A 12,670-nucleotide genomic window follows, 5' to 3' on the forward strand; every position below is an offset into this window, starting at 1 on the left:
ATACTTCCTTTTACCTTTTAACATCTTTAAAATAATTTTCATCATATGAGTAGTAATATCTGATTTGATAAAACTATAGTCTTAATATTTTAAATCAGTTTGATACTAAGGAAAAAAAATCATGACTTCTTTTCCCGTTTTTTAGTTGAGGAGACCGAACTTCTGTATTTGATTATCGATTCGCATCATTGTGAATACTGTTTTATACTTTAATCATTTTTCCATTGAGGTTCAAGTACTTACACCTTCAGCTTTACAGAAATATTAATCAGTTTAGATTCCTGGTGTTTGCCACATTTTATTTTTCACGTAGGATTGTTTGCCTTAGTTTATGTGATTTCTATCCCCACCTCATGGAAATTACATTTTAGTAGAGAGATGTTTGTGCAATGAGTTATCATTTTTAACTTCTTTTCTGGTTAGTGTATAAACTTTTTGTAACAGGTTGTGGTAACTCACACCTATGATCCCAGCACTTGGGAGACTGAGGCAGGAGGGTCTAGAGTTCAAGTCCAGCCTGGGCCACTTGAGACCTTCTCTAATGCAGAGGGGAAGGGAGAGGACTGAACTGTTCTCGTGAAGAATAGGAAGGAGCTCTTCTTCTCCTTGCAGGGAGTTCAGCGAATTGTTTCCTCACTTCCCCACTCACTGATTTGAATTGGAGCTTTTTGGTCTACTAAACTTGTCTATAATAGTCACATCTTTTGTTTTTTTAATATGCTAGACATGTAATTTCAATTATTATAGTGCCAGAGACCTAAAATTAAGTTTTAATTTTAAAATACTTAAACTCATAACCATTTTAGTGTTGGAAATTTCCAAAAGCGATTGATAAAACAAACAATTTTTTTTTCTCCTATGAAAGTTCAAAAGTCTGATTGATTGACTTAAAAACTTTCTCCCAAGTGATTAGAAAGAAATAAAAGATAAATAGCTTATGGCTTGGGCTGGAGAGATGGCTCTGTGGTTTGGAACATATGCTGTTTTCCCAGAAGACCAGGCAGTGTGCAACTGCATATAACAGTTCCAGGGGATCCAGTGCCTTCTCTGACCTTAGTGAGCACGTACACATGGCATTCATTTACACACAGACAGACAGGCAGACAGACATTCACAGACACACATACCCACACACACACACAGGTTTCCCTGGGTGAGTATGGGGTGGTGGGTGGTGTAATGGGGACAGCTTCAGGGAAGAGTGGTAAGCCAGGTCCAGCCTCTGCTCTCAACACCTTGACCTGGCGTCTTTGACCTTCAGCAGTGTCTTTTCTAAAGAGAGCAACAGGGAGTGACCCACTTTTCTAGAGAAAGAGCTGCATACAGGCGTCCTTGGTCAGATTACAACTACAGGTTTATATTTAATATCTTCAACTTAAGTGAAACATTAAATTTTTTTTTCATATATATATTAATTCAGGGATGTGGATTTGCCAAGTCTGCAGACCAAAGAAAAAGGGAAGAAAACTACTTCATGAGAAAGCTGCACAAATAAAACGGCGATATGCAAAACCCATTGGACGACCGAAAAATAAATTAAAGCAACGATTGTTGTAGGTTGAGATCTTATTAAAAGAAATCTTTTATGTTGTGCTTTAAAAAATGTAGGTAATTGTAATCCCCTCGAATTTTGTCAGATTTTTTTAGCATAATTTTTCTAAATTCAATAAGTATTTTCCTTTTGCATAAGCTGTGGGATTTTCCCCTCAAAAAATAGCATTTGTAACTACACTTGGTATTTTGGGGTCTTCTCTTGGCAGTAGCTTTGATACCGAGTGACATGTTTCAAGCAGCAAAGATGGAAGTGTTGTAAGAACTGCAAACTTTCTCAGCCTTTTTTATTGGCTGAGCATTAAAACAGCTTAATTTTATAAATATTTTCACAGAATTTTTTTTAAACCAAAAAGTATTTTGTTCATGTCTTTAGAGAGTTTTATTATCATTCCAAATAGCATTTAAAAAAAAAATCGCCCTTCTGATGCTAATGTAATATTACCACTTTTTTTTTTTTTTTTTTTTTTTTAAGATTTCTTCTCCAAAATAGTAGCTTCTGAGAAATCTATAAATTATTGTCCTGTAAAAAGTTAGATGGGTCCATTCGGCAGGTGCAGATAAAATATTTTGCAGTAACCCCCAAGTCTGCTATGATAGTCCCATTTCCAACTTCTTTCTGTTGTCTAATTGTCATTAAATTTAGTTGAAAAAAAGATGAAGAGAATGCATTTTTTTAACCTCTATAGAATATAGATTCAGCTGTCAGTATTAAGAAGCACATACACAGGGCTGAGCGTGGTAGTGCAGGCCTTTTACCCCAGCATGTGAGAGGCAAAGAGTTTTAGGCCATCTTGGTCTACAGAGTGAGTTACTGGACAGCTCAGGCTGTCTTGGGGGCTTAAGGACAGAGGCCCTGTGCTTTATATACAAGAAGATATTCTACCCGCCTTGAAAACCTACTGTGACTCCTCCTTGTATCTCTTTTCCCCCTTCTTTCACCTTAAGAGGTTCACTGTACTGAAGCTCGTCTGCGCTTCATCTTCCAAAGGAGAAGTAGAAAGTATAAGCCCCTTCCCAGAGGGTTTTTTTTTGTTATTGTTGTTGTTTTTGTTTTTGTTTTTTTTTTTAGTAAAATTTAACGAAAGCCCTTTAACTGGAATGGTAGACATTTTAAAATGGATTTTTGGTTGTTAATTTCTAGAAACAAATATAAAACATTTATGAATAAATTTTTTTATTTTAGTGTCATTTGAAGTAGAAATTATGTTTTTTTTTCTCTCTCATTTTTCCCATGTAGGCATTGTTCTTGAAAAGGGACCGTATCCTCAAGGTCTGTTTATAAAATCCAAATTAGAATATAAACTTTCTAAACAAAGGACACAGCTGAAAATTGTACCTGGCACGGATCCTAACTTCTCATTTGTCCAGAATTGTCCTTTGAGCTCAGGAATTTTTAAGACAGTCTGGGGAGATTTTCTTTCACATGCTTTATAAGCCTATTATCCTTTCTGGCCAATCTACTCCAGATCCAGTCCAGATGCAGCTTTATAACGCAGACATTTTAGCCTGGATGAGTTGTTTGTCGCTAACCCTCACTGTGTCTTCTAGTGACCCCAGAGATCTCCAGTGTTCACCTGATGTGGCTGAAATAGTGGTGCCAGGTGAAGTTCCTGGCAGTTGAGCCACCTCAGATGAACCTTACAGAAATTGGTTCATTAAATCTTTGTGTACAAGATAGGCACTAAAACGTGGTCGATTTGTAATTATTTAAGGTGTTCTGGTAATTTGTTATCATACCATTCTCAGGCTTCCATTTCTCCATTAGCTTTCAGCTAAATGAGGAACTTTGAGCCTCAGCATTGTCATGATCATATGCAAATGGTTCTGTTGCCTAAATCCCTCCTGCAAAGTGGGTAGTTTCCCAAGCCTGCCCAAGGGTGGTGCAGGCGGCCAGTCCTGTTCCCGTGGGCAGCTGTGTTTGTGGAGTGACCTCCTACAGCAGTGTGGCCAGAACCCAACATCCCACAAAGTGCGATGTCAGTCCCAGTAGGAGGCAGGGTCCTTGGGCCAAGTGTCTGGTAATGACCATGGTAAATGTGCTGCTTCCCCGCCAGACTTCCCACTCCATGTCCGACCTGCTGCAGCTTCTCTTGAATCATTTCTTCAGTTTTTTTGTTTTTGTTTTTCTGTTTTTTTTTTTTTTTTGCAATTGTCCTTTTTTCAGCAATATTTTATGCTGTAATTGTCTTTTATCCTAGTATTATTGGCTGTTTATCATGCTAAGCATAAACTAGAAGAGTAAACCTTTATTTTATTTTTCAGTACAAATTTATAGACATACCCAAATTGTACTGCTGTAGTTTTTCAAACTAAGTGAGAAATTACTTCTACCTAGAAATGAGTATATCCTTCTACTCTGGATACCTACTTCCTCTGAGGCTTCTGAGAGGACATTTCAGGAAATCATAATTACTTGTAACAACACTGGGGATTACTTATTTTTGGTTTAATTATACCAAAAGCATTGGGTGTTTTTAGTATCTGCAAAATTCTTCTTCCTTGTACTGTCCTTGAGTCCATGTGGATTCTCTTAGTACCTGTTGACAGGCCCTGGTAGGAGCCTGACACACAAATAGAATCTATTTTCCAGCCAAGAAACACATAGGTGGTGGCACCCACAGAAACCCAGTCTTAAAGTTGCAGTGAATCTTCTCAAGTTCAAGTACATTGACTATGCATCTAGTTTCTATAGATTTGTTATTAGATGCCTTTATAGTTCTGTTATTTAATGCTGATACTATTCTCTAAATTCTTGCCTAGGTCTGTAACCAGTGATGAAGGATCCATGAGTGCATTCACAGGAAGGGGGTCACCTGGTAGGGGTCAAAAGACTAAAGTCTGTACCACACCTTCATCTGGTCATGCTGCGTCTGGGAAGGACTCAAGCAGCAGATTGGCTGTTACAGACCCCACCCGGCCTGGTGCCACCACCAAAACCACCACCTCCTCCACCTACATTTCTGCCTCTACACTTAAAGTTAACAAGAAAACCAAAGGGCTCATTGATGGCCTTACTAAGTTTTTTACACCATCACCTGATGGTCGCAGATCCCGAGGTGAAATAATAGACTTTTCAAAGCACTATCGTCCAAGGAAAAAGGTCTCTCAGAAACAGTCATGCACTTCTCATGTGTTGGCTACAGGTACCACACAAAAGCTAAAACCTGCACCTTCTGCACTTCCGCCCCCTACCCCCATCTCTGGTCAGAGCCCCAGTTCACAAAAGTCCAGCTCTTCCACCTCTTCTACCTCTACCCAGAGCTCTTCCAGCCAGTCCAGTGAGCCCTCCTTTAGCAGTCTTACTAACAACAGCCAGCTGAAGGCTCTCTTTGATGGACTTTCTCATATCTATACCACTCAGGGACAGTCTCGAAAAAAGGGACACCCAAGCTATGCACCACCCAAACGCATGCGTCGTAAAACTGAATTCTCTTCCACGGCAAAGGCTAAAGCCCGTTTCTTTGGAAAACGAGATTTTAGGAGCAGGTTTCTCTCTCGCTCCTCCTGTAGCTGGGGGATGACTAGAGGACATATTTTTAAAGCCATTGCTCACTTCAAGCGAACAACTTTTCTTAAAAAGCACAGGATGCTAGGCAGATTAAAATATAAAGTGACCCCTCAGATGGGGACCCCGTCACCAGGGAAGGGGAGCTTGGCAGACGGAAGGATTAACCCTGATCAGGATAATGGTAAGCAAAAGGTGAAAGCTCCAGCCCGACCTCTGCCCGCCCTCCCCCAACCCCAGAGAGCCAGGAAACCAGCTCGCGACATAGGCTCTGGCTCACTCTCTCTGCTCCTCACTTTGACACACATGCAGTGAGACTTTGACCTTTTTCTAATTCTGTCTAAACCTCCAAAATGTGTTTTTCCAACTAATATCTCCAGCCTCCTATTAATTTATTTCCATTCGTAGTGGCACTAGGCACTTCCCCTCCAGATACCTTCATAGCGTTGCTCCCGGCTTTGTAGTCCGCATGAGTAGCCACCACCACGCTTCTGCCGTGCTCTCTCCTGTGCGTGCCGCCTCTCGTAGCCAGTGCTGCCTTGTTGTGTGCTGGCAATGCTTCCAGCCAGGTTTCAGCTCTGCCTCTCCCTCTGCTCCATTGCTTTCTCATGGCAAAGTTCATCCTGCGTCCGTCTCAGCAGAGCCTGATCTGTGCTAGAGTGTGCATTGAATTTGGGTGTGTTTGCATGTTTACCCATTCACCTTAGGAAGGAGACCAATTTCAAAAGTTCAGTGAACAAGTTGGCCCATTACATTTGTTACCCTTTATCCAACAAAAAGCCAAAATATGTCATTTGGAGAAATAGGTAGATTTTGTGAGCTCAAAACTAATGATGGTAATGTTGTAACTAGACGTCACTTCTTATCTTGGTTGAAGAATGTGTTTTGCTTTGTATTGTTCCTACTTTCCCTCGTATTTGTTATAGGAAGATGACAGTGATGTATGTAGTAGGGAAAGAGTTACTGCTGGATCTGTGAGCAGGGTTAGCTATATAAGCTTATACCACTCAATGCAAAAAGAGATCCCATTGCCCACTGTGCTGATTTGGTACTGTTGTTGGTAATGTGCACTGGTCACCATGCTTCAAATCACTGAACACCCTTTCTGCTGGTTTCAAATGACAGATACTGATATTAAAATAAGCATCAAACAAGAAAGTGCAGATGTAAGTCTGGTGGGAAACAAGGAGCTCGTGACTGAGGAGGACCTGGACGTTTTTAAGCAGGCCCAGGAACTGTCGTGGGAGGTAAGGCCCAGACCCAACACAGCAGTAATGAGATTTGTGGGACTTCTAACCTTTGCAGTGAGGCTGTAGAGTCCTTTGTGGCTCTTTAATGCTCATGCGGGTTTTTGTTTATTTGTTTGTTTGTTTTTGGTTTTTTAGCTATAGCAATAAATGTAGATTATCTCTTCAAAATAGGAGACTTGACTGATCTCACAAAAACAGGCCAAAGCAGTACTAGTTATACAGATAGAACAATAATTATAGAATAATAATTAACTGGCTGTGGTGGCACACGTCTTTAATCCCAACATTCCAGAGACAGGCACAGGCCTCTATCTGAATTCAAGGCCAGCCTGGTCTACAGATTGAATTTCAGGACAGCCAGGGCTACATAGAGAAAAACCAAAAAAATAGTAGTAATGGCAGTAAGATGGCTTTGTGGGTAAAGGCATTTGCTTTGCAAACCTGACAGCCGAGTTCAAACCCCCACAGGCGTGGTGGAGAGAGCCAGCTCCCAAAAGTTGTCCTCTGAGGTCCACACAAGCATGCATTCTCTCAAACACAGAATAAAGAATAAGATAAAGCTTCTAAAAAGGTTTCTAATAATTTTTGTCCACATTTGGAAAATAACAATTTCAAATTATAACCAAAAAGCACGTCCCTTCTCAGTTTACCAATGGTCCTGACGCAGATGGCCAGCCATATGAAAATGTGTCCATTTTTAGCTTTCTGGCATTGATGAGCGCACTGTTGTCTTTTATAATCAATTGAAGTCATCTTCATTTTTACTGTCTAGTAATTTCTCTAAATGGTTCCGCATACCATGTCAGGTCCACTTGGATTACTGTCAGCAGACATGAAGAAGTAAGGCTATAGGCGTCTCAAAGGCTTACAAATAATCACACTGTCTTACCATCAGTAGACAGGAAGTGGCCTGTGGCCAGCAATCCCCCTCTATCCCTTTTGGTCACCCTGTCTGCCTGGGTTTCTAGCTTTGTTTTTAGCAGCACCTAGTTGTGCTGAAGAACTAGTGTGGATTATGGATTGTCATTCCTTATTCTGCCCGTGACGGACACTTTGTGTTTGTTCTGCAGCTATAGCAAATGTCAGATTTCTCTCTTGAACATTTTTCTATGTGCATGGAGTGAGGATATTCCTACAGAAAAGTAAGGGACAATAGTCACTATTTGAATGATAATGCAACCCTAAAGCCCTTTATAACATAACAAAGCTTATTTTTTTAAATTGCATTAATCTCTTTGTCAGGGGAGATGGGGCCTGCATACCAGTGCCTTGGTACAGGCATGGAGGTCAGAGGACAGTTTACAGGAATTCTTTCATCTGGGTTCTAGAGACCAGGTTATCCATCTTGGCAGCAAACACCTCACCTAAGCCATCTTGCCAGCTCCAAAGCTAGGGGTTGTGGTTGTGTTCAAGATGTATGTCCTTTCAGATCTGCCAGACAGTATGGTAGACACTGAGGCCGCCGCAGTGACTGCACAGCCTCATCTCATGCAGCAGGAGAAGTAACCGGGCTTCTCCACGTCACACGTGATCACTCGCAGGAGCTGGCATACAGCTTCCTGTCGGAGCAGGGACCGGCAAGGGATGGAGCAGCAGCTGTGCCATCTCCTAATTGCATCTCGGTTGCATGGCAGTTTGTTGTTATACCCAGGTCTATAGACTTTGGGATTTACTTGCATCACACACTTATTACCCATTTGTCATGTTTGTTGGATATTATTTTCATGCATACAAATTATGTACAAAGGTGCTTAATGTTTTCTGTCTTAACAATATAAAAATTAATTAAGATCAATGGCATGTTTGGGTAGCTTCAAATGAAAAAGAAGAAACCATGTAAATGAAATACTCTCTTTTCTTGGAGTTTGTATTTTATCATGATTTGTTGCTGTTGTTGTTTATCAGAAAATAGAGTGTGAAAGTGGAGTGGAAGACTGTGGTCGGTACCCCTCAGTAATAGAGTTCGGGAAATACGAGATCCAAACCTGGTACTCCTCGCCTTACCCACAGGAATATGCAAGGTAGGGGCGGAGCCTGGCGGCTGTGTGGGCTGTGTGGGAGCTCTGTTCTACAGCAGGAGTGAAATGCTTTGAGAAGAAGTACACTTGGGTTCAGGGATGCTGCTCAGCTGGGAGAGCGCTTGCTGAGTATGCTTGGCTTCCATCACCACGCCCCACGGAAAACAAACAGGGCATGGTGTGAGCACCTATGCATGAGTTGAGGCAGGAAGGTCAGAGGTTGAAGGCCATTTTTTCAGTATATATTCTGTTGATAGCCATGAACTTGTCTCCAAAACATAGTGAGTGAGTGAATAAACAAACATAAATTTTGGTAGTCAGTCAGAAGTCTTTGCCATCAGCTTACTTTTGTGGTGTGTTTGTACTGTTTGTGGATATTCCTTAACTCTTAAGAACCACGGGTATTGTAAATTTCTCTTTGAGCCAGGAGGTAGTGGCACTCACCTTTAATCCCAGCACTCAAGGAGGCAGAGGCAGGCAGATCTCTGAGTTCAAGGCTAGCCAGGTCTACAGATCTAGTTCCAGAACAGCCAGGACTACACAAAAAAACTCTTGTCTCCAGAAAAAAACAAACAAACAAAAAACGGAAATAAATAAACTTTTCTTTGACTTTTGAGGCCATTCTGGTTTTGTTTGGTTAGTAGGACAATTGCTGGTTTTATATAGAACAAATCAGAAAAAACAATCGCTTAGAGGTGCTTGATATAGTCCCTACACTGGCTTTCTTGTAGTTAAGGATGTAGGTTTTATCAATAATTTCTCACCCCTTGTTTTTTCATGGTTCTTCTCCCAGAAATTAAGCAAAATAGAAAAAGTAGGAGGAAGTAGTAGGTGGCAGGTAACTTTCAGAGACCCTTCCCAAATCACTTAAAGCCATTTACAGCCAACATTCTTAAAATAACAGAAATTGTTGTCAGTTTCCTGCTTTTCTTGAACTAAGATTAGAGTGTCTTAGCAACCAACTATACCACCCAACATTTCTTTTCTTCTGATGCCCACATCAAGTCACATGGTATTAGTAGAATCTTGGGGCTTTACCCTCCCAACCAAAACTACAAAGTGAGATTACATCTCAAAAAATGGTTTTGTTGAAGAAGAAGAAGAAGAGGAGGAGGAGGAGGAGGAGGAAGATTCTAAGTCTCAGTGGAAGACCAGCTTAGCTGAGATTTCATGAATGAAAATGAGGTCAATAGGAGAGTGAGGACTGTGTCTACCTCACAAATAACATATTACCTAACACTTGATACCATGTATGTACACAAACGTATGTGTGTGTGCATAGTTTACACATCTGTGTAATATGTGCATCTAGCTTAAAGTGTCTAGAAAGATTTAATGGCCGGATGGCTCACTGAAGTGGCTGTCTATAAAATGTGTGTTAGCATACCTCAGCCCTTTGTTGATGCTATGTAAACAGTACTGTTACTTTCTGAAGATTAAAGAGCATGCGCTTAGTAATTCTGTAGCACTGAGTGCAGATAACCAAGTTAAGAATATAACACTGCAGACAAAAACCCAAAACACTTTTTAATTTAAGAATTAAAGCAGCAGTGGAATTGGTAGAAAACAAATGTAATCTTTTGACTGTCGGACTTGCGTCCACTACTTTAGACTATTACATTATATAGCTTCCTCATCCAGAGGCAGAAAGAAAAGCCACCTTTAGGACCTCTGCCTCATAGATATCCATATCATTTTAAAGATAATAAATTCACTTATAAATAAAATATTACTCTAGGTAATATTTTATTACTCTAGGTACAGCAGTCTGCATTAAAACTATTAAAAAAATACAGCATTAAGTCTGAATTTTTAAAAATATACTTGGTTACACTAAAGAATAGCATTCTGAATTCTAGATTTTTCAGGTGATGACGCCATGCCTGAAAACCCTGGTGGTTGGTCACAGAGTAAAATAAGAACACATTATTATAAGCTTTATTTAAAATATTTTAAGGTCTTTATATTTCTTTATTACTGGATTCTCCACACCCCGCCCCCTGCCGTTTTGTTTTGTTTTGTTTTGTTTTGTTTTGTGAGACAGGCTCTCACTGTGTAGCTCTGGCTGGTCTGGAATTAGATGTGTAGACCAGGCTGGCCTAAAGCTCATAGAGACCTTTCCCTCCCACCTCTGATACCGACTGTTGGGGTCGAGGGTATATGCCACTATACCTGGCTTCTTTTTCCCTGTTTGAAAATGTTTTCAAAAGATTTTATAGCCATTTTATGTCTAGAAAACATTGAACAATGTTTAGCTTTTCTCTCTTGAACAGTATAGTCACTCTGATAGACTTTCTGATTTTTAAACTTTGACAGATTACCAAAGCTTTACCTGTGTGAATTCTGTCTTAAATATATGAAGAGTAAAAATATTTTGCTAAGACACTCAAAGAAGTGTGGATGGTTTCATCCTCCAGCAAATGAGATTTACCGAAGGAAAGACCTTTCAGTATTCGAGGTAAGCACGTGTAAACAAAACGTGGTCTTTTTGAACCCTAATATTCCTAACTGTTGACTGTGTGCTTGGATGGTTTGCGTATAGATAGCACAGCGTGTATTCAATCTTAGCATTGGAATTCACACTGCTCTTTAAGATAGCTCCATGGTTTGGAATATTTATCTAACTACATCAAGCAACCATTTAGACTGATGAAGAATTCTTACTTCATCACATCAACTTTTTTGGGCTTTTTAAAACCCCTTTCTACAGCACAGTATGCACCAGTGAATTAGTGGTCTCCTTGGCGCTTTGTAAATTCCACGTTCTTTGGCAGGAGGAATTAGCTTTGTTTAGCAGCTCCAGCCAGTGTCTGGCAGGTACTCCCTCTTCCAGGGAATTGAGCAGCTGTACGTATCTGCTTAGCACACAAACACCTGTGCTTCTGTCCAGTTCTTGCCAGGGTGGATAAATCCTCTGGGCGAGATCCCAGCAGATGTTGGGACTCTTCCCCTGTCTCTGTGGACAGCTACCCTAGAGAACCTTGCTATTCACAGGAAGCCCTTGTGTTCCTGGGTCTCATTGTAGGTTTCTTGAAGATATTTTGTGTTTTCAGAGCAGACGTAGTAGCAGAAAGTCTTTGCTTTGTTTTCATTGCTAGCCAGGCTTCTGCTGCCAGGCTCGGGATCTGGCTTAGCTGATCAGTTCTATGCTGAGGACTCCGGGCTCTCCTTTGGTGGTCCTGTCTGTTCACAGGGTCACTGTCCGTTCTCGGCATTAATCCTCCTCACTGTAGCTGCACATGTCTGTGCTTTGCTGTATTGTCCTCTTTGTTACCATCCTGGTGTGTTGTTTACTCTTCAGGGTCTCAGATCAAGCCTTCCTTCTACAGCAGACATGATGTCTTCTTTTTCTGAAAAGCAGTGTCCTTTAGAGTTTGTCTTTCCAGGTGCCCACATTCCTGTGTATCATTCTGCTGCACAGTTGCCTTTTTCTCTGGCCTCCAGTGTCTCTCCATTGTAATAACGGGAAGGTCATCAGTTTCTCGTGTGTCTAAGAGGCTTCTCAGACAGGGGTTTTCCCTCTCTAGACTGGTCAGGTACCTACTGCTGTGGTGTTTTTTAAGCACCTTCCTGCTCTTTCTAGTGAGCTTGAAGGGCAAGTGGAATTCTTTGTGAGGCTGCGCTATTACTTCTTATTAAAGGCCAAGCACAGGCGGCTCAGCCTGAGTACTACTGGCATTTCAAGCTGAATAATATATTGCATAGGAACTGTAGTGTACATTTTAAGGTGTTTAGCAGCATCCTGCCGTCTACCTCCTGGCTGCTGCTGCTGGTGCTACCTGTCCATTCGTGACAACCAAAAGTGCCTCTGGTCAACAGCCACATATCTGAGCAGAAAGAGGGTGGGAGGTGGGGACCAGCTCCTAGTGAGTACCCCTGGTGTGAAGGATACCAAGTACAGGTTACCCCACTTGATGTGCTGTCGGGCTGCCACCCCAGCAGCCCCAAGAAGGCAAGGGAGAGAGTTGGTCTCAGGGAGCCTTTGCCTTGTGCCAGCTTTACTGTTTGATCCTTTCCTCATGCCTTGGATGCTTTTCCTCCAACCAAATGAAAATTGAAACGACTGTTCATCTTTTCCCAGACAGCAAAACACATTGTTTGCCTTAAGTAATTATTGAATAAATCATCATGAGTAAGGCTGTGTGTGGACGCTCTAATCTATCAGGAAGTCATCTGGGCAGGATAATCGGTCTTGTTAGACATGTGTTTGAAAGCACAAAGATGAAAGTCGCCCAGGAGTGTAGTTCATTCCTACACTGAGGGTGCGGAGGAAACCCTAAGGCCCTATTCTAGCATCTTGATTGAAGGTATCAGCTTTGGAAAGGAAACTTTTAGATCTTTTC

General features: G+C 41.2%; 1 protein-coding gene across 8 annotated transcripts in view; it reads left to right on the forward strand.

The window, feature by feature from the left end:
• The window catches only part of Kat6b (lysine acetyltransferase 6B), a 174,027-nt gene that overhangs the window by 123,383 nt on the left and 37,974 nt on the right, over positions 1-12,670 (forward strand). For 5 of the 8 annotated variants that reach the window (XM_085828410.1, XM_085828408.1, XM_085828409.1 and 2 more), the window contains exons 6-10: positions 1,421-1,553; positions 4,315-5,243; positions 6,185-6,306; positions 8,215-8,330; positions 10,644-10,785. In XM_085828410.1, the coding sequence (XP_085684536.1) occupies positions 1,421-1,553; positions 4,315-5,243; positions 6,185-6,306; positions 8,215-8,330; positions 10,644-10,785 (1,442 nt within the window). The remainder of the gene's footprint in view (positions 1-1,420; positions 1,554-4,314; positions 5,244-6,184; positions 6,307-8,214; positions 8,331-10,643; positions 10,786-12,670) is intronic. The other 3 variants (XM_085828413.1, XM_085828414.1, XM_085828415.1) reach the window with 3 other exon arrangements.

This window comes from Mus caroli, unplaced genomic scaffold (assembly GCF_978045245.1).
Source record: "Mus caroli unplaced genomic scaffold, Mus_caroli_1 scaffold_12, whole genome shotgun sequence".
In the NCBI taxonomy this organism is placed as follows: Eukaryota; Metazoa; Chordata; class Mammalia; order Rodentia; family Muridae; genus Mus; species Mus caroli.